Here is a 20,078-nt window from a genome sequence, read left to right as displayed (position 1 = left end):
TTACACCATTTGATGGCGATTCCTCAAATATTTTAGTGTGGTTGAATTGGTACCAATTAATAACACACAAAATTAATATTTTGTCAGTTTAGCCAATGTAATTGGAAAGCTGTGGAAAACAAATTTAAATTCCAAAATTAATCTTGGCTATATCTACACATTTAATAATTTATGGAATTGACTTATTGAGTGAATCTAAAATTACATTGAAATACTTGCGGTTTTTGACAAATGCGGGCAATAATATTGTGAAGGTTGGTACAAATGAATGAGCAATGCAAAATGTAGCTAAATTAATAATTAGCCTTTTACATCGTCTTCATAAAAATAAATATAATCAACGGGATTCAAACTGTGTGTAAATTAATTACGTATTATCATTTACCACTTCATCGCATCTATTCTATACACAAGACTGCTATCGGCCGCTTTCGGCGGTTATCGAGGGTAGTTTATCATATGTTTGTATTGAAGTATTATAATTGTTACAATAAGTTAGCCGTCTAAATAGTTAAAAATGTCGATCTCGCTCTAAAAGTTAGCACAGCCAAGAGAGGTGCTGTTAAAACATAGCACTTATTGAAACAATTACAACTAACTTAGTGTAAAAATTATAATACTTCACTACAAAAATATGAAAAACTATCCTCGATAGCCGCCGATAGCAGTCTTGTGTATAGAATAGATGCGCATATCCTTGAAATGAAATCACAACTCATAGCTCTCTGTCGTCCATTGGAAGATATCAGGAAGCCTAAAAGTTAAGTTAGTTATATATATGTATCAGTAAAATTAAAATGCATACCTTTCTAGTCTGTATAACAGATGTGGAGATTCCAAACACGCTCATGATCACAATCGCAATGCAATAGTAGTAATAATCTTCTGCCAACCAAACGGCAATTGTAAACACTTGGAAGATGTAGAACGGGTTGAAGAACTCAAGTGCCAGAAGCGTTAAGATGGTCTGGACTGGCACTTCTATCTCATTCTCACCATAGGCACGCCGACTAAACATAAAAGAGACAAAGACATTGATTAACAATAAAATTATTACCAGGATAACAATTAACAATATCACGAGACAGTAAATTAATGCCACATTAAACAGGAACAAAATGTCGAAAAATGTAATCTTCAAGCTATGATTATCACGTTCGACATCCAAATTGTTGTATCTAAAAGAATCTGAAGGTGTTCCATACATCAGACAATGCTTCATCAAATATAGCTTCCACATCAATGACATATTAAATGGACAACTCACTTCATATCGGCGCGCACGAGAAATTGTGCATGAAAGTCATTCACAGATGTATAGGTAGACGTCACGTGACCATATGACGTATCCATTTCCATTATGCGATACAAGCTTCGAGAATTTATAGTAATATAACCTTTATTGTAATGGGGTATTAGTGTCATTGCGTTAGAAACAGATTCTCGGTTACTTACGACTTCTCGGAGATTAGACGCAAGTGAGCCCAGCGCATCACAGGCGTCTGTCCAACGGTTTCTGTCATTCAATTGCATTGAATAAACATTCATCAAATGGCATTTTATCAATAATAAATAATACTAACACAAGAAAAGTGATATCCCATCTTTCTTGGAGTGTTTAGTAGATTTTTTTTACAATTTTTAACTAGGCACATTGGCATTTTGTAACACAATAATAACGGCGGAGTCGAAACCTGACAGTCAAAAATTTTGTATGGGCAGACCCAGCGGTGTTGCCAGACCGCTTGCAAGCAGATTGTTCATTTGAGCGTAGGATACCCATATTAAAATATGAATTTCGCCATCCGGCAGACCCGACACAAAGTGAGTGTTATTTTATTTTCCAGATGCTTCGTCCATATTAATGTCATTGTTCCACATAGACATTGTAGAATAATGGGGACAATATAACCCTTGCCTAACCCCTCTCAAGATGTATTATACCTATTCTCTCCGTTTTAAAGTTTGTTTCAGTGTGTATAATATACAGTGCAGATAGGTCTAAAATTTCGAAATACATAATATATCAACATGTTTAGTGTATTGAGCCATGTAAAATACTTTTTTGTAGTCTATGTAGCAAACAAATACAATATCAAAGGTCATAAATAGCAGCAGTGTTAAATTAGCATCTCTGATTAATTATTATTATTAGTACTTCAATGACCTCATTCTAACTGTTCCAACAATATTGAGATTTCATCAGACATTGGGACTTATATGGTTTGTATTATGAAGTCTGTAAGTATGTCTGGTGATGTAAGGAGGCAGCGGTTGGAATATTGATACTTTTTTCCTTCCGTTGGTCAATTTATTCACCAAATATTTCCTTTCCTTAATACCTAATACCATTGCTCTCATAGTCTGTTCAGGAAGCTGAAATTATTCGAGAAACTCAGACCATTGAAGGCAACGGCCGATTTGATCGAATTGACCATTGACTAAAATATACCATAGTTCAATAGGGAAACAACTTAAAAAATCTTGTTATGATATAATGGCATTTGAATTTTTTGCACAAATAAAATTTCAATTCAGCCTTGGTTTTAGACAGAAAAGTGTTTATTTTTATCCAATCTAAAGGAGTTAAGCAATGCACGCATCTATTCTATACACAAGATTGCTTTCGGCTGCTACAACAACTAGCTATCTAGGGTAGGAAAGAATCGAAGTATTAGCACTTATTGTAACAATTATAGAGAGGAGACATATGGTCACATATTATATAAGTATTTTTATATAACATTTATTTTCATTACACTATTTTAAGACATACCTACTAATTTTACACCAATTATAATATTATTTACAATTAATTTAATATATTGAAGACAATGGGACAAGACACTATTCATTCGTATTCTTCACTTCGCAGACGTACGTCTATGTACATCTGTATTTGTGTAACCACCTGGATTACTAATTAATGGTGTTGCCCGCATCTCGCGCACCTTTTAGACAGGGTTCTCTACTCTTAACGTCTCCCGGCTTCCACGTACCACGTCTATCATTTGACGTGCTCTCATTATAAAACACATCGGTGGCACGAGGCAAAGGACTGTCGAGGATAAACAGTATCATTGTATTCTGAGAAGGATATCGATTCGCATTATAGTTTTATATTGTAATAAAGTTAACGCAATAAGTGCTATGTTTTAACAGCACCTCTCTTGGCTATGCTAAATTTCAGAGCGAGATAGTCAGTTTTGAATGTTTAGACGGCTAACTTAATGTAATTGTTACAATAAGTGCTAATACTTAGATACTTTCCTACCCTAAATAGCTGCCATAGCAGGCTGAAAGCAGTCTTGTGTATAGAATAGATGCGCAGAATAAAAGTTTACAGTTTAATAGAGAATCAACGCAGTCATTAACATAATTGAATTATTGATTAATCCCAAAAAGGGGTTGGTCAATTTTATGGATCATTGAAGAATTTTTTGACTATTTTTTTGCTAAATTATAAAAAAGAGACATTTCTATTTACAATAGAACTAAGGTAAATTTTTGTGTACATTATTAGTATATACGAGTATGATTATTCAACAATAAAAACTTACCAACTAATAAAATTATCTTAAATGAAACAGGCGATTTTTTAAAAATATGAATCATACTTCTATACCATTTCCAGATTAAAAAAATATATTTTAAAACATCACATTCAAAAGTGTCTCACATTCTAGCTTGATGACTGGCTGGGAATCCCTGTGCCGAGTGAAATTGGGAGCATTTTGTGTTCTTCTCCATCCCTACTAGTCTGTGGAAGCGTTTGCATGATTCCTCCCAAATGTAAGTCATTTTTTTACAGCGGAAGAACCGGTAGCTGGTCACCTCTGTGGATATAACAAGAATTCGATCTTCATCATTTATAATGTATTGGGAATATAAATTGTATGGGTTTTCAAAGTATCTAGAATCATAGATAGTAGATATTACATAATATGTATTAATTATACCTTTGGAAGTGCCATCTTCAAGGAATATGGTGACGGAGCTTCTGGCTGAATGACCGTCCCCATGACTTGCATCGTAGTTCTCATTCTGGTAACTGAACAACTGCTGTTCGTCACTGGAATTTTAAAACATTCAAAATAGTCATGGATGCTACATTAATTAGACTTTGTTGTTAATTAATATTTATAAATGCCGTTTTTATATCAAACCATTACTACCAACATACACACTAGTAAGCAGAGTAAATTGATGTATTATTATGGTAGAGAATTAATTTGTCATGCCAAAAGTTTTTAAAACGTTTCAAATTCATATATCGTGTAGTTTTGTTTAAGTATGTAAACAAGTTTCACACTATTTCTATACGCATCGGCACACACGGCTAATAATGCATCGTGGCCATCATAAAAAAAAAGATAAACATGTGCATTCTCTGATCCACACCAGCTGAACCAAAATTTTAGATAGTACCAACGTGTGTTAAAAATATTAATTTAAATGTACTTAAATATAATCAACATTCTTTTCGAGGGGGTAAGGAAATATGACCTTTACAACTTAACCCCATTATCTGTATTTTACAATAAGTTAACGTACTCTTCTCCTATTCAAATGGGCGAATATATTGACCCATGCTAGTAGTATAAAGACTATAGCTGCAATTGAGAATTAATTTTTAAAAATACTTTATCTTAAGTTTGAGTTACAATTAACTTAATGTATTAATTGACAGGTCTAATTACTGCATATTCCATTATTAATAAGTATTTCTTATCAATTATTTATTATTTTCAAACCTCATTAATTAGTATTTCAGAATATAAATACAAATAAATAGATTAAACTGTAAACCGAGTTTAAACATAGGTAGCTACTTTAGAAAGATAAATAAAATTATAATTATATTCTACACCAGAGATTCTCTTTTCATTAGTGTAGGTAAGAAAATTGAAATATATTGTAAAATCTCAGGAACCCCTGTCTTGCAGACACGTATCAGTTAAACATGCGTAATACAAAAAGGCAATCATTTAACTTTACATCTGACTTATGGTTACAAACATAGTTTTTCTATTTTGAGTTATATATAAAAAAAATCCAAATTCTAAAATAGTTCATTTACCTGTCTATCTGGGCGATCTTGACATCTTTTATTTGATATATTGTACATTTGCTTTGGTAGGTTTCCTGCAAAAAAACCAATATTTTTTTAAAAGATGAAATTTATCTATTAACAGTATTATAATATAATACTTAAATAATATGCACTAAAATATCTTGGAGTGACGTCGGTTAATAATTAAAGTATTACCTACTTTGATTTAAAATACAAAAGCCGATAGCCAATAGTAGCTCTATTTTTTAGAAAACGCTTCAGAGAGCCATTAGTTAAAATTTTGTCGTAATTAAATATGGTACATTTAGCATAGTGGTCTATGTGCGTGGGCGCGAAACCCGAGAGATGCAGGTTCGATTTTCAAAAAGATTTTTTCTATGTTTTTAATATGTTATTTTCTCAGAAGCGTTTTCGAAAATGTTTAATATGCAATATGAAATGTTCAATATGCACAACATTACATATTAGATGCCTTTAAATATGTAGATGCATTAATGTAAATTTATACAAGAGAGAAATATATTTAAATAAATACAAACAGATAATTACTATAAAATTTCAGATTATTATTTTATATCTAAATATGCATTGACATCACATTGATTACATTAAAATATAAACAAATTTAATTAGCATGATATTGTATTAAAGTTTAATTAATCGCAAAGGGTAACAGTAAGATAGTTGAACAGATAAAGAGAAATACTTGAGAGAGAATTTCGGTTATTAATATTTATATTAATATTTTAAGTGTGCCTCTCTACTGTCAAACAAGAACTTCTTGTCCATATTTTAAAACTGTGAACTAACAATCCCCTCCCGCGCAGCTAATCACATTTCCGTTTTCAAATGAGGAACGTCCCCAAATTTATCATTTCATTTTACGCTCCCATGGTGTAAGGATCTGTTAATTTACATAATTTGAAAATTTTTATAATAAAAAGTTATGTTAGAATTGTTATTAGTAAAATTTTGGTTTATTGCGAGGATGAAAAGGAGTCGCATCTAAAAGAAGAGCCGGTAGACTATTTAAACACGACTATATCACGCGTTGCCGCTCTGACAGATACATAACTAGAAGTCTTCTACATGCGACTACAGCGACTTCCTGTTAAATCCAATTTCTCGTTATCAGACAATAGTCAAAAACTATGACTAAATATCAAACTCTTTGTATACAACATTTTACAGCAATTCCTGAACGTTTGTAGTATGATTGAATTGGTAACCATAGTGCTAAGTTATTATTCTTCATTTTGACAGCTCTGAATACGCAGCTTGTAAATAAAATGCAAATAGTGATATACTATGGCATGTCTACGTTAGCAAATAAAATCTCAAATGTGCCTGCTCAGTAGCTACATCAATCTTAGTAACCATATTACAAGTTTCACTTTAACTTTATACAAAGTCTTCAGCTACATCGAAGGTTTTTCTTTCATATCTTTGACCTTTGACTAAATTGGGAGATATTACAAACGTTCACAATTATAGCTCACCTTAATAAGAAGTTTAGTGGCATTTTGTAGGGAGCATCTGGTGTGCGTGCAGATTAGTTTAATTTTGGGCCGCCAGTGGAAGATGAGCAGAAGGAGGCCGCAGGACAGGAAGGTGCCCAGCCACGTCAGCACCTTGCGGTGGAGGCACGGACAGTAACCATACAGTACCTAAAATAAAGATAACAATACAACGATTAAGTACTACTATTACAGTGATTGTTTTCAACATAATATCTACTCTATATAATCATATGTGGCTTAATGTTGCAAGTTTGAATCCTGGGTTTGGCAAATACACATATTGTTTTTCAATTTGTGTTTGAAATCAGAGTATGGACCTAATAGGTTGAGCAAGTGTCTAACATCCATTTCTCGTAAAAACAAAATCTGTTAATACAACCTCCACTCTGTGGAGGCCCATATGATCCTCTAAGGATGAAGTAGTATAACCATACTACTGTAGATTGAAGAACAAAAGACTTCATGGTCCATATCTCCTAAAAATATTGTTTTCTTAGCTTTTTGTGTATTCACAGATCATGCCAGCATCTGAGTTGGTGTGAAGAAAAGACATATCAGGTTGAAAGTATTTTTAGGCATCTGTATCACACAGTTGAATCAGGTTCAACGTTGCATGTTCACCTTAGATGTGACGGGACATTGCATGGTCTGTTCTCTTATCTCATTTCTGAGAGTTATCGCCAATGACATTAATATGGACGAAGTATCTGGAAAAAAAATGACACTCACTTTTTGTCGGGTCCGCCGAATGGCATAATCTACTCTAACGCCATTACAATAAAGGTGATATTGCTACAAATTCCCGATGCTTTTTGTCGGGTCTGCCGAATGGCATAATTCATATTTAATATCAATATCGTTCGCTCATATGAACATTGACACTAGAAACACTGTTCTAATGCCATTACAATAAAGGTGATATTGCTATAAATTCCCGATGCGTGATATCGCATAATGGAAATTGTGAAATTTTATCACGTGACGTCTACCTATACATGTGCGAACGTCGCTATGCGCGAATTTACTTGCTAGCTACTGTACTGAGTGCATTGTCCATTAATAATGTCATTGGTTATCGCACACCCGTTCATAAAAAAAAAACAAAGAAAAATAAACCAAGAAATACCATTGAACTCGGTTTTGGAAAAGATACACAAAATACACACATGGAATAAGCTGACCTATTAAATAATTCAAATGATATAAAAGTATCCGGTAGTGACCTGTTTTCCTTCTGAGGTATTTGGCAAAGGGAGAAATTCTTGACTTGAAATATCAGCATCAGAAATGTCTTGAAGCCCACAGTCGTCATCGTCGCCATTAATAGTTCCGAGGAGTGGGCGTCGCTCTGGATCCATCTTGATATAATGATGATAAAACAGAGACTGATGACGACCGTAGTTTAAAGTTATTTGCCTATTCTAAGGTCTTCGAATACTTCACACTTCACATTGAGACCGATTCTCTTTTAGTCCATTGTTTATTTATGATACTTCATTTTGGAAGTAAATTAATAGGTGATAATAAAATATATTAAACTTTTTTCTGATCACTTCACATTTGGATATTCAAATCAACTTAAAAACGTTTATATTGATTTTTAATTTATCCCTTCCAGTAATAAATTTAATAGTACCTGTTAAATAAAGCCGCCAACATTGTAAAGGCTATTTCGAACATGCAAATGGGCCACTCTAACATATGAGTCGCTCAGTTTCTAAACCAGCTCTGGAGGTTTTTTTGAGTTTCGAGTAAATCACGAAAAACTGCTCAATCCATTTTGATTTTTTGACGAAACAGGGCGGAATTTAAAACTCACACCTCTTAAGGCTAGTAGACCTATCGATATAGCACATACATACATTCAAAATTAATTTTATTGAAAAATCGCCCAGAGCGGTTTGGTGACTAAGCGACTCATATAATCATGAACTTACATTAATTTCAGTCAGTTTTTACATCGAGAAGGATTATTCGAATATATTATCTATGACTTTCTTATTATTTATTGTGCAGATAAATCATTCTGCAGCAGCACCAAGGGTACGGCAAAAGCGATTCACAACTGTAATAGAACTGCTTGCTAGCATTGAAATAGGTATTGTAGCAAATGATAACAATACACATGCGAATCGCTCATGGTGTCACTGTAGAATGATTTACCTATAGACACATGTTATATACATCAGCCTGCAAACAAAAAATAAGCTAATCTATAAAAAATATTCAAATCTAATTAAAAACGTATTATTTGTATATCTCGTCTATTTTATGTCTGTCGTAGATGGAAAACATGTACTTAGTACATTTGCATTGGGGCAAAAGTTTACCAAACACTAATAATTGTAACCATAAAAAGGCAAAGTGTACTGTCGAACAAGAACTTCTTGTCCAACAATCCCCTCTAGTGCAGCTAATCACATGACCGTTGTCAAATGAAGAACGCCCCCAAATTTATCATTTCAATTTTCGTTCCCATGGTGTATGGATATGTCAATTTACATAGCTTTTTATAATAAAAAAATATGTCTAAAACGATCAGGAGTGATGTTAGAATTATTATTAGTAATCTTTTGGTTTATTGCGAAGAAGAAAAGAAGTAGCATCGAAAAGGAGAGCCGATACATTATTTAAACATGCCTCAAGCACACGTTGCCACCATGATAGGTACGTCACTAGAAGTCTTCTAAATGCAATTACAGCGACTTTCTGTTATTGCCGATTTATTGTTATCGGACAATATGTGCAGACACAGAATGCCTCCTCTTAAATTTAATTATTACAAAATGTTCATTAAATTCATTACCTACTGCTAATAATTTTTTTTATTTCACTATAATAAATTGATGTACACAAAGAAAATTTATAAAATTGTAATGTAAATATATAAAACATAAATAATCTGTTAGCTGTACATTTACGTTTAGAAACTATTTTTATATTGTGACAAGAAACATTGGAGGAAACAAACTGGTGTAACAACCTGCTCTTTATCGCGTTTGTGCATTGTGTATTCTAGAATCTTCTTTTCAAACAGCGTGCGGCGCCTACGGATATTGCTCTTGACACCACTTTGAGTTCCACTGCCTTAGGAAACTAATACAAACTAACCTGTTTATAATACTATGTTGTAATGATGATACCAATAAAATAATACATCGGCAAGGTTTGTAAACCAATGTACTAATGTGATTTAAATTTAATTTGACTAAAACATGTCCTATTTGATTTTTTAACTAACATATTTCTGCGGGTCACTGTTAGTATAAAAATATTCACTTGAATTCGTACAGTTGTCGATATTCCCATTTTGACTAAGAAACCAAATGGCGGATATCCAAAAATGCATTCTCTAACTACCATTGTAACAAGCAACGGCTTACTCATTCTAGAACAGTATATGTGTTTGTCGAGAAGAAAATGAGAATTTTCATTGTTTTGTTTTAAATTTAATTCCCTGTACAAATAAATTATATACTGAGTCTCTGACCATGTCTGACTAATAGGATCATAATATGATCCTATATTATGATATTATGAGATATTATGGGCCTCCAAATTGAAAAACAATATGAGTATTGGCCAGACCCAGGATTCGAACCTGAGACCCATGACATTATAAGCCGACACTTAAGCCGCTTGGCCAACGTGGGCAACTATACTAAGAACCTAAATGGTAACTTATGTCATTTTAAACTAACCAAACCTTAATTTGGCATCCCGTCTTATGGCCCGGCCCTCTGGCTGTCGAAGATAACCATAAATCGCATAGTGTAATTAGATTGAAATAAAATAGATTTTAAAACCTGTTATTTTAAATTATATCTAAGTAATACATTCTGATAAAATACTGTTGGCGTGTAGGTACTTATAATGTGAATCACCAACATATTTTCATTTATCTTTGACACACTGTCTTATCATTATATGTTTTCATTATTATATTAAGTATATAATGTTACAAGTTGGACAGGGACAGACAAATGAGACCACTATGAAAAAAATATTATCTCATATTAAAGAGTGGCCCACATTTTAACAGAACAGCTAATATAATTAATTAGTTATATCCTCATTACGCAGATGAAATAAATATCTGTTATGTTGATAGTGAATAATGAATCACAATTTGTTATGTTTGCGCAACACGTCATCAATCCAAACTCTGCATCAAATCAATACGATTCAAGAGCAATAATTATGAACACATTGGTTTTAAACACATTTACACAACGAATTACATAGTAAGTAAAAGTAAATTATGATTTCAAGCTGGCTAATTGCATAGAGTAACCAAGGTAATAACAACTCAATAATCCTCAAACATTTCATTCGCGGTGGCTACAATGGAATATTGGCGCTTTAACGACTAAATAGACTGACGAGATACTTTTGATTATTCCAAAATAATCAAGAAATTTACCGTTACGAAATTGTGAAAAGCTTTTATTAAATAAATAAATAATATTAAAGAACGTGAACAAAAACTAGCATTTAACAATTTATTTCTCATAACTTTGTATTTTGAAGGAGGGGCCTCAAAATTACTGGTTTCCCTAGGCCTCGCGTTTTCTGCTCATAACTTTTGAACAACAGAATTGGAGAGGAGAAGAAGCGATATAAGAGCAGGTCACATTCAAAGCCTCTAAAAATAATTACAAAACTTCTTTTTTATTTTATAGTGTAAAATATTGATGATGTATTGAATACTTAATGATAATTATTCACAAGAATGCTATGAAATTGATAGCATTATTCCATGACACCCACCAAAATATAAATCATGACTTCACTCAGATTACAGATAAAGAAATGCATTTATATAAATTATAGGTAAGTACAGCATGGCAAACCTCTTATCAGTACTCCTTATCAATAACTGGATAAAATGTTGATATTCGATGCATGATGATTTTATATTTTAATTATTGTGTAAATATTTCTTTACTTTATTTACTTATTACTTTCTTATAACATTTAAATCTAAAAGAACGTTATATCTTTTTTTTTAACTTTGGAGATGGGGAGATCCTTGTACTTCCGACAGGCTTATAACAACTTATCTTTAACAATTAATTGAATTTACCATTTAAACTAGTCATTACTTCTTACACTAGATAGATTGCAGTAGTGAAATGATTATGGTATTTTTCCATTGTGTCACTTGATGCCAGGGAATGAATGAAAATCAATGTTTGCTTACAGATACTATGTTTTTTAATCTATAAATATCGAGAGCAACCTATTTTACAAGCTACAAACATTTCACAAAATTCTGGTAATATTTGTTTGTTATTGATGAGTGTATTAAGTAAGTCTTGGGATTAAATCTAAAAATATGGATAATTAAAGACGTGTCAGGAAACTTGTACGTGTGCAGTACGTCATATCACACTTCACCGTGAAATGTTGTATCGGAAATATATGGCCGTATGTTAAAGACCATCCTACCTCTTTGGATCGTATAGTAGGTACTGACAAAAAATTCATGTCTAAATAAAACACTGTTCTCTTCGGTTTACACTATACAGGAAGCCAGCGGCAAACAAATTTTGAAAATAGCGGATATACTGGAATATTTGTTAGGTTAGGTTTTCATTCTTATTTCGACACCAATATTGGTTGCTAGGGGTCTGGGGTCCTAGCAACTAAATTATTAATATATACGTGCGTTACTATGGAAATCAATATGACATGTCAAGTACAAATGTTTTCGATCGTTTAAGCTAGTCAAGTCAAGTTTATATGGTTCAACAGAATTTAAAAACGTTGTATATAAAAAGTTCTTTTTATCTTGTAATTATTTATGTATACATACCTACCTAATCCATGGAAATTGTAAAAAAATTAATTGTTGAAGTTAATTTTTCTGCTGTTATATGCGCCTAAACTCTTCCCAATTATCGTAACGTCACCATGGCCACGGTGATGACAGCATCATTGTTTTCCAACATATCATTGATCGTGAAGCTGGGTGCAACGAGCGGACAGACCATCACATGTCAATAAAAAGTGCTGAGGATTAAACTAGTACCAGTGGAATATACTTAAAACATGAATAAGCGTCAGTTTTGACATCGCCACATAGGTACCTACCGTTATAGTTCTATGTGTAACAAGAAGCATACATTAATTCACAACTTTTAAGATGACTTACTCAATTTGGTCACCAGTGAACTTGTGTTAGGTCAATCCTCAGCACTTCAAATGTAATGTTTAGTTTGTGTTCCAAATTACAAGGATGTCCCCTATCTAACCTTGCAAGAAAGCAGGTACCTACCTACTAGTAATTTATGGTAAAATATTACAATTTACCTAATGTAATATTCAAGTTGATTTTCTTTTAAACTTCTTGCACTTATTATTTATGGCAGGGAGAAGATTTTTAATATACATAGCTTTATGTCTACTACATAATACAATTTAATAGAATTTAACTTAACCTATCATTTTATGTCAATCATGGATTAACTGAAGAATCAATGAATTAATAAAACTTTCAAAACAATGATGAACCCGAGACAATTTGGGCGATAATTTTTGCTAACCCTTAACGAAAAAAAAATGCGAGATAATTGCGATATTCATAAACTTACTGACTATGTACAAACGTTTAATATTCCAAATTCTTATTACTGGTTACTTTATAATATTATACATGTTCCGCACTTAAACTGTCAATTTCAAAATGTAAACACAAACAATAGATTAGACATAGGTACCACACCTACACAGAAAAATTACAATTAAATTCACGTGTTCCACAGCTGTTCACAAACTGTCATTTTTTTTAAATTTTGACAGCAAACCAAACAAACATAGTACTTATGTAGGTACAATAATTATTAATACACTGTATTTTAATCGTTCCACAAAGAATATTTTGAACAAAGCTACATAATTCAGTGACTAACAAACGCGTCTAAACAAGTCGGTGCAAATGGTACAATGCAATGCAAATGTCAGATATACGATTAGCAATAAACAAACAAAGAATTTGCCAGGAAGTATCAATGTTCGTATCGCGTTCAAATTTCACAACCCAAGATTTATTACTATATTACTTATTTAGACTGGATCGCCAAATACAATTTGAAAATAGCCGATATACTGGATTATTCGTTAGTTTGGGTTAGGTTAGGTTACCTATCCTATTATTATCCTAACAAATAATCCAGTACTTATATCGGCTATTTTCAAAATGTGTTTGCCGCTCTATCCAGGATAACTGACTTGTACCGATTTTTTTCAATTTTTAAGAAATGAAAATCAACATCAATGGATAGGTAGGTAGGTAATTGATCTCCGATCATCAATATTATAATATTATTGCCAGTGTTAACAAAAACTTTTTGAATATAATACCTATGTACATACACCTACTCACCCCGTTAAGGGGACGCTCTACAGAATCGGCCTTGAGAATTGAAAATATGATTTTTTTACATGTGGTCCATAATAACTGGTCTACTAATAAATATAGAAAGGTTGCCGCCAATGTTTGTCTCAATAAACTCCCTCCAAGTGAAGCTTGTGAAGTGAAGCTATGGGGTGACCAAAAAATAGTACTTTCTAATAAATGTTACTAAATTCAATATGTTTATCAGTTCTTTGGTGGGAAGTATTGCAACTGATATGATGGTTATGATAACTTTTTTGATTATGTGTTAGCCACGATATAAACTTAATAATATATTAATAACTTTTTAACCTGAAATTGTCCGAGAACTAAACATACGAAGGATGTTGAAATACATATCTACCTACATTTTTATTTCATGTGCTATCCAAAAAACATTACTAATGAATAGTGTTTATTTGTAATGTTTAGGACCTACGTATTAAAAATAATAGGTATTGTTGAATTCTAATGCATATTTTTTAAAACGTAGAATTTAGTGTCTGCCTATTATAAAAAGAAAGTGACTTTTTATTGCCTGCGCAACTTCACTTTTATACTAGTGAAGCAAGTGGTAGGTAATTGTATGTAAAGCCAATGGGCGAAATAATTTATATCATGAGTGCCTAAAAATAATTATTAACATACAGGCACTAGACACATTATTTTTTTATTAGTCCATCGACTGGCGGGCGTATAAAAAATGACGCCAGGGCTGTCGACGCAATTAATTATTTTGTACTTTTAAAATTTTATTTATATTATATTTTATTCAAGTTTTGTGCATCTAATGCCGGATCCACACTGGCAACATGTCGCGCGACAACCTCGATAAATTTTACGATAATTATCATAATGGCTTAAGAAATTTTACGATAACTATCATACTTATCGTAAAATTTAACGAGGTTGTCGGCGACATGTTGCCAATGTGGACCCGGCATAATATCCACTGTGGTTCACGTAGTGGAATGGACCTGTTGTTTCTGGGGTCAACTAATTTAAGAAGTAAACACCCATGATAGAATTTTTCCAGTTTTAGTTGCATTATATTCCAAAACTCATTTCCGATTTTATAAATGGAAATTTCTTGGTGTACATAGTAAACAAACTTACGAATAAAAAAAGACAGGAAGGAACATACTGATTCATCGCCATAAAAACTGGCAACCAAATTCGCCATTTTGGAAAGCGACGAAAACAAATATCGCGTGGTCTGCACGTGTGCGGTAAACTTAAATAGGTAATTTTGTTTGTGTATCATGCATTGTTGGCCATATTTTCCGGTCTTTCTTGATTGCCGTGACACAAAGTGTTCCTTCCAGTCTTTTTTATTCATAGAAAAAAAACAGTATGTTCTATTAGTTATATAATGTATTATGAATCTGTAATAAAATAATACACAATTCAAATATTTTCAAATTGAAAAAAAACACATTTTCCAAGCTTTGAGCCGTGCTCACTCATGAATGTCATTCTTCATTTAGGTAAGTATATACAAATTTTGATGTTATCTTGCAAATTAAACAGGTATCTGACCTTTTCACTATATTATACATGTACCTACATGCAAATGTAATGTTTTCAAATAATTGATATGGATTATATACCATCATATTATTTTCTCGAAATCATAAACATACTATAATAGTATTTGAGTATCAACCTATGCTCAATTTGAATTAGGTAATAATAATAATATACCCGTAGATATATCAATAGTATGTTTGCTACGATATCCACCCAAGTTATCAGTATGTACTTACAGGTTTGATTAAAAACTATGACGAAATTAACATTTTAATTAATATTAATCCATATAATATTTTGACAGCCCTGTTTTCTGATCGGCGGACACGTGCAGTTGTTTATCAAATAATAATGTGTAAGACGGCCGACAATACCAATAATATATATATTTTTTTTTTTAAATAAAATCTCCGATGATAAGTGATTTTTGCGAAAATATCGATTTAAATTAACGTCATAACGACGCCGATGTCCTTTTGATACTAGATTATATTTCAATCTCCTTCTCTTGAGCCCCCTCTTAACTGGTGATAATACCTACGTATTATCGCGGCCATAACAAGAAAATGCACGTGAAAACACTTATTATCGTGCAAGTTGCAAGATTGCATGCATGGATTAAAAAAGTTCAGAAGCATGTAAACGTAAACACATAAATTTTCACGCGATAGTTAACTTGCATGACGTACGTCAATGCGCAGCAGAATGATAATGGCGAACCTGCTGGAAAAAAATATGAACTACACCGCGCAGCGCATTTTGACGGCTACCAATTTTCAAAACCTATCAAATGGCACCATACAATGACAACAACGCGTCTCGCTTAGGTACGCTTGAAGAATGAGATTGTCAAAACAGTCAGCACTATTATGCGTAAACAGTAAATTATCGCGATAGTTTAATTTACACACTATTGGTGCCAGTAAATCCATGCACGTGTACAGGCGCTATAAGTAACTGCAAGGTCCTTGGAAACGGATAGTAATAATTAGTTATATCATGTAGGTACCTATATATTTTTTTTTGTGATTTTACCGAGGCTTTGACTGCGACTCGCTGTCATATCGCCTCTTCTCTTCTAGAAGGGGATCCGTCGGTCAGGTCCTCACTCCTATTCTGTTAAATAGCTTTATAATTATTTTGCCTAGCTCTTCCGTCTTTCTTTCTTTCTTCATTAGACGCCAGTGTTTTATGGACCAGAATCGCTACTCCTCCGTATCCATCCCCTCTGTATTTTCGATACATCGTGTAATCATTGAATTTCAGATAGTCTAATTCAGACCTCAGCCAAGTCTCTGAGATTAATGCTATTGTTATTTTTTGTCTTATTGAGTAAAGCTCTATAATATCATTCTTTTTTTGCTTCATACTTCTGGCATTCCATTGTAAAACCATTTTGTTGCAGAACCATCCCTAGAATTTCTCCTAAATTTCCTTCTTTGAAGTTTTTGCATACCCAGTCCACTGCTTTAATTATTAGTTGTTTAATGATCTGCTGCCAGTCTCCCCCTTTCAGCAAGACTTTCATAATTTCTCCCATCGCATTAACCTCTGTCTTCCCCTTTGAATATTTCTTATTTTTGTAGGCTTTCCGCTACTACTTGTAGCTGTTATTGTTGAGCCTGAAGCTTCTTCCACCACTTCTTTCTTTTTGTTTTCCTTTATTTTTTGAATTATTTTGCTTTCATCTCTTCCCACGATTTTTTTTTTTGTTTTAATATGTTAGCATAGCTGTTACTTAACATATTTTTTTTTGCTTCCTTGAAAGTTATGTTCATTTTTACCATTGCTTCTTTGCAATTCTTTTCTTCTTGCCACTTTGGGCATTTTTGGCTGTTTGCCGCGTGGTTACCTTTGCAATTGATGCACGTAATTTCCTCATTTTTTCGCAAGTTTTGTGGTTTTCACCGCACTTGGGGCACGTTTCCACTTTACTGCCGCAATTGTTCGCAATGTGCCCATATCGCCAGCATTTGTAGCATTGCATTAGGTACCCTGAATACATACGGTTCTACAGCAAAAGAGACGCCATATATGTGAATTGTTCTCGGCAATATTTTCTCCCTAAATTTAATACTGACTGACGAGGTCTTCGTAAGCTCTCCTGTATCACTTTTTCTTGTCAACCTCTTAAGGTTGGTCTTTTTTGCATCACTTTTGATTTCCATTTGCAGTTCTTGGAGGTCCATATCAATGTCGACTTTTCTTATTACTCCATAAGAGCAGGAGTCATTCTATTTAATCACAAAACCGAGATCTTTGAGTTCTCCAGCTTGTTTCACTTTATCTGCTTCTTTTTCGTTTTCTACTTGGATGTACGTCTTTAAATTTTTGTTGTAAATTTTCTGTACTTTAACTCCTGCCTTATGGAGCATCTGCGCTATTTTCAACTTTAATGGTATTTTACTTCCCGTCGCTATCATGACGATGTTTTCGTTTCTCTTTGAAGCGACCCCACAGTCTCTTCTAGGTTTTTTTCCAGAGGTCACAGTCTGCCATTCTTCTTCTTTTTCTCCAATCACTTCCTCTTCATCATCGTTTCTTTTCTTCTTCGTTTTTTTTGGTTTCATTCACGTCCACAGTAGTGATATCCATTTTAATATTTTTGCCTTTCACGCGGACGAAATCGCGTAATAGTGTGAACAAATAACAGTGTAGACAACCCCTCGCTTCACCACGTTTGGCGCACTAATTGCTCCCGTGCAACAATAATTATTATTCACTGTTGCTCACTGTTAATATTAATAATATATTAATTTGTGCATGTATGCACTAAATAATATATACACTGTAAATCTCGGCTGTCTTTTTTCACCTAATAATCTTTCTTTCAGACTTCACTTATTTATATTAAATTCTGGTAACAACAATTTTATTTTCTATTCGACACGGGCGATCTACTCAAATGTCTCGTGTATAAAAGTCCAAAGTAGGTACCTATATGTATATTATTATCTAATATCCAAGTGGGCAGCATATGTATAATATGTATATCGATTGAAAACAAGGTAACGTATAGTATGCCATCTTCACCGGTTGGCGGAGTCGAGTGACGATTTGTCCGTTATAAAAAAAATAGAATAGGTAGTAGAATGGTGTCAGATTCTTTTGGCAGAGTATGCGACTTATTTAGGTGTTGGTATCGTTTCTTTCAAACTTATTTATGACCTCTTGTAGGTATTTAACTAGTAGATACTCTCATGAAAATTCAATTTGCATAACCCAAACCCCACTATAATATAATAGTCAGGTCGACACAAAACCAGCGCTCGAAATGGAAAATTTTACGAACCGGAGCGCTCGATAATTTTACGAAAATATTTACATACTTATCTAACTTTATGAGTAGGTATTTTATAAAAATAAGTGTGTTAGATTTTGGATATGGCCAATTTCGCTCAGACGGTCAAATTATTTTTCCACGAGACAGAACGAAATTTTTTTGAGGATTTTATGAACCGGAACGGCGCTCCGGTGCGTTCCGGTCCATTTCGAGCACTGCACAAAACTGACTTCGATGGTTGCTAGTTATTGGTCACACTTCACACTTCGAATGTAATATAGTAAACTGTTTGTAGAAAATTATGATTGTTATAAGTACCTACTTATATTGAAATAAATTACTTATAAGAATTTGAATGAAATATGCAATCAAAAATCTTCATTCATTGCGAACAGGTTACCGCATGGCATTCAATTCAAAGATAATCAATAACTAGCACTACCAACGAAATTAGCATTTCAGTGCCACTGCCTAAATAATATTACCTTGTATCTAACCGTACCTCAATCATAAAATTAATTATTGACTGCGACTCCCTTCTTTATAGTCCATGTGCAAGATAAACGAAACACAAAAATGTGCATGCCCAAATTTTAAATTGAACAGTAGGCTATCATACGTCACCGCTAGTATGTATGTATGTATGTGGTATCAAAAATGCCAAACTATATTATAATGTAAATTGTAAATAAAAGGTTATTTTCAGTAGGGGAAGCCCAGGCGAAACGAGGCATCAGGGCTCAATAATAATTCAGCGTTGCCAACCGTACTATAATTATAGTATTTGGACTATAATTTTGGTCCGCGTACTATGTACGATATAAAACAGGTATAGTACGCCCAAAATAGATAATTTTGAATATCGGAAAAAAAATGTAAAAAGTACTAAAATTTCGATATTTCCGTTCGACAAATTGGTGCAAACTACCATAATTTCGCAATAAAAGAAGGTTTGAAGAGCTTGGAAAAAAAATTCTCGAAAAACGTAAAAAAATCCCTTGACTTAGTTTAAAATGAAATTTCTTGAATTCTTCGGGAAGCATTTTTGGTCGGAAGAGGTACCTAAATAAAAAGGGGTCTGGGAGTTTCTCAAATTCTCCGTTATTTTTTTTCTGAGAAACAAAAAACCTAGTACTTATACATTTTCAACAGATGACAACGTGTACTATATTTTTTTTCCCAAATACTATAATTTTGGTGGCTCTGTACTATAATTCCACTTTGAAAATATGGCAACACTGGTGGGTGCGCAAATCAACATCAAATAGCAGT

The 20,078-nt window shown here is 33.1% G+C and overlaps 1 protein-coding gene across 2 annotated transcripts in view; it reads right to left on the bottom strand.

Moving 5' to 3' along the window:
- Positions 1-20,078, bottom strand: part of LOC147067414 (polyamine-transporting ATPase 13A3-like) — a 123,406-nt gene that overhangs the window by 21,352 nt on the left and 81,976 nt on the right. Inside the window, exons 1-7 of one of the 2 annotated variants that reach the window (XM_085953931.1) lie at positions 13,322-13,536; positions 7,818-8,230; positions 6,574-6,741; positions 5,081-5,145; positions 3,960-4,072; positions 3,680-3,836; positions 806-1,010 (exon numbers count right to left, since the gene is read on the bottom strand). In XM_085953931.1, coding sequence (XP_085810057.1) covers positions 806-1,010; positions 3,680-3,836; positions 3,960-4,072; positions 5,081-5,145; positions 6,574-6,741; positions 7,818-7,952 — 843 coding nt within the window. In that variant the 5' untranslated portion in view covers positions 7,953-8,230; positions 13,322-13,536. Of the gene's footprint in view, positions 1-805; positions 1,011-3,679; positions 3,837-3,959; positions 4,073-5,080; positions 5,146-6,573; positions 6,742-7,817; positions 8,231-13,321; positions 13,537-20,078 lie in introns of those variants that run through there. The other variant, XM_085953932.1, reaches the window with a different exon arrangement.

Source organism: Rhyacophila brunnea, unplaced genomic scaffold, assembly GCF_057557595.1.
Source record: "Rhyacophila brunnea isolate RB1 unplaced genomic scaffold, BYU_Rbru_1.0 scaffold_4, whole genome shotgun sequence".
Taxonomy (NCBI): Eukaryota; Metazoa; Arthropoda; class Insecta; order Trichoptera; family Rhyacophilidae; genus Rhyacophila; species Rhyacophila brunnea.
The sequence above is the reverse complement of the archived record's forward strand: the minus strand, read 5'-3'. Positions and strand labels throughout refer to the sequence as shown.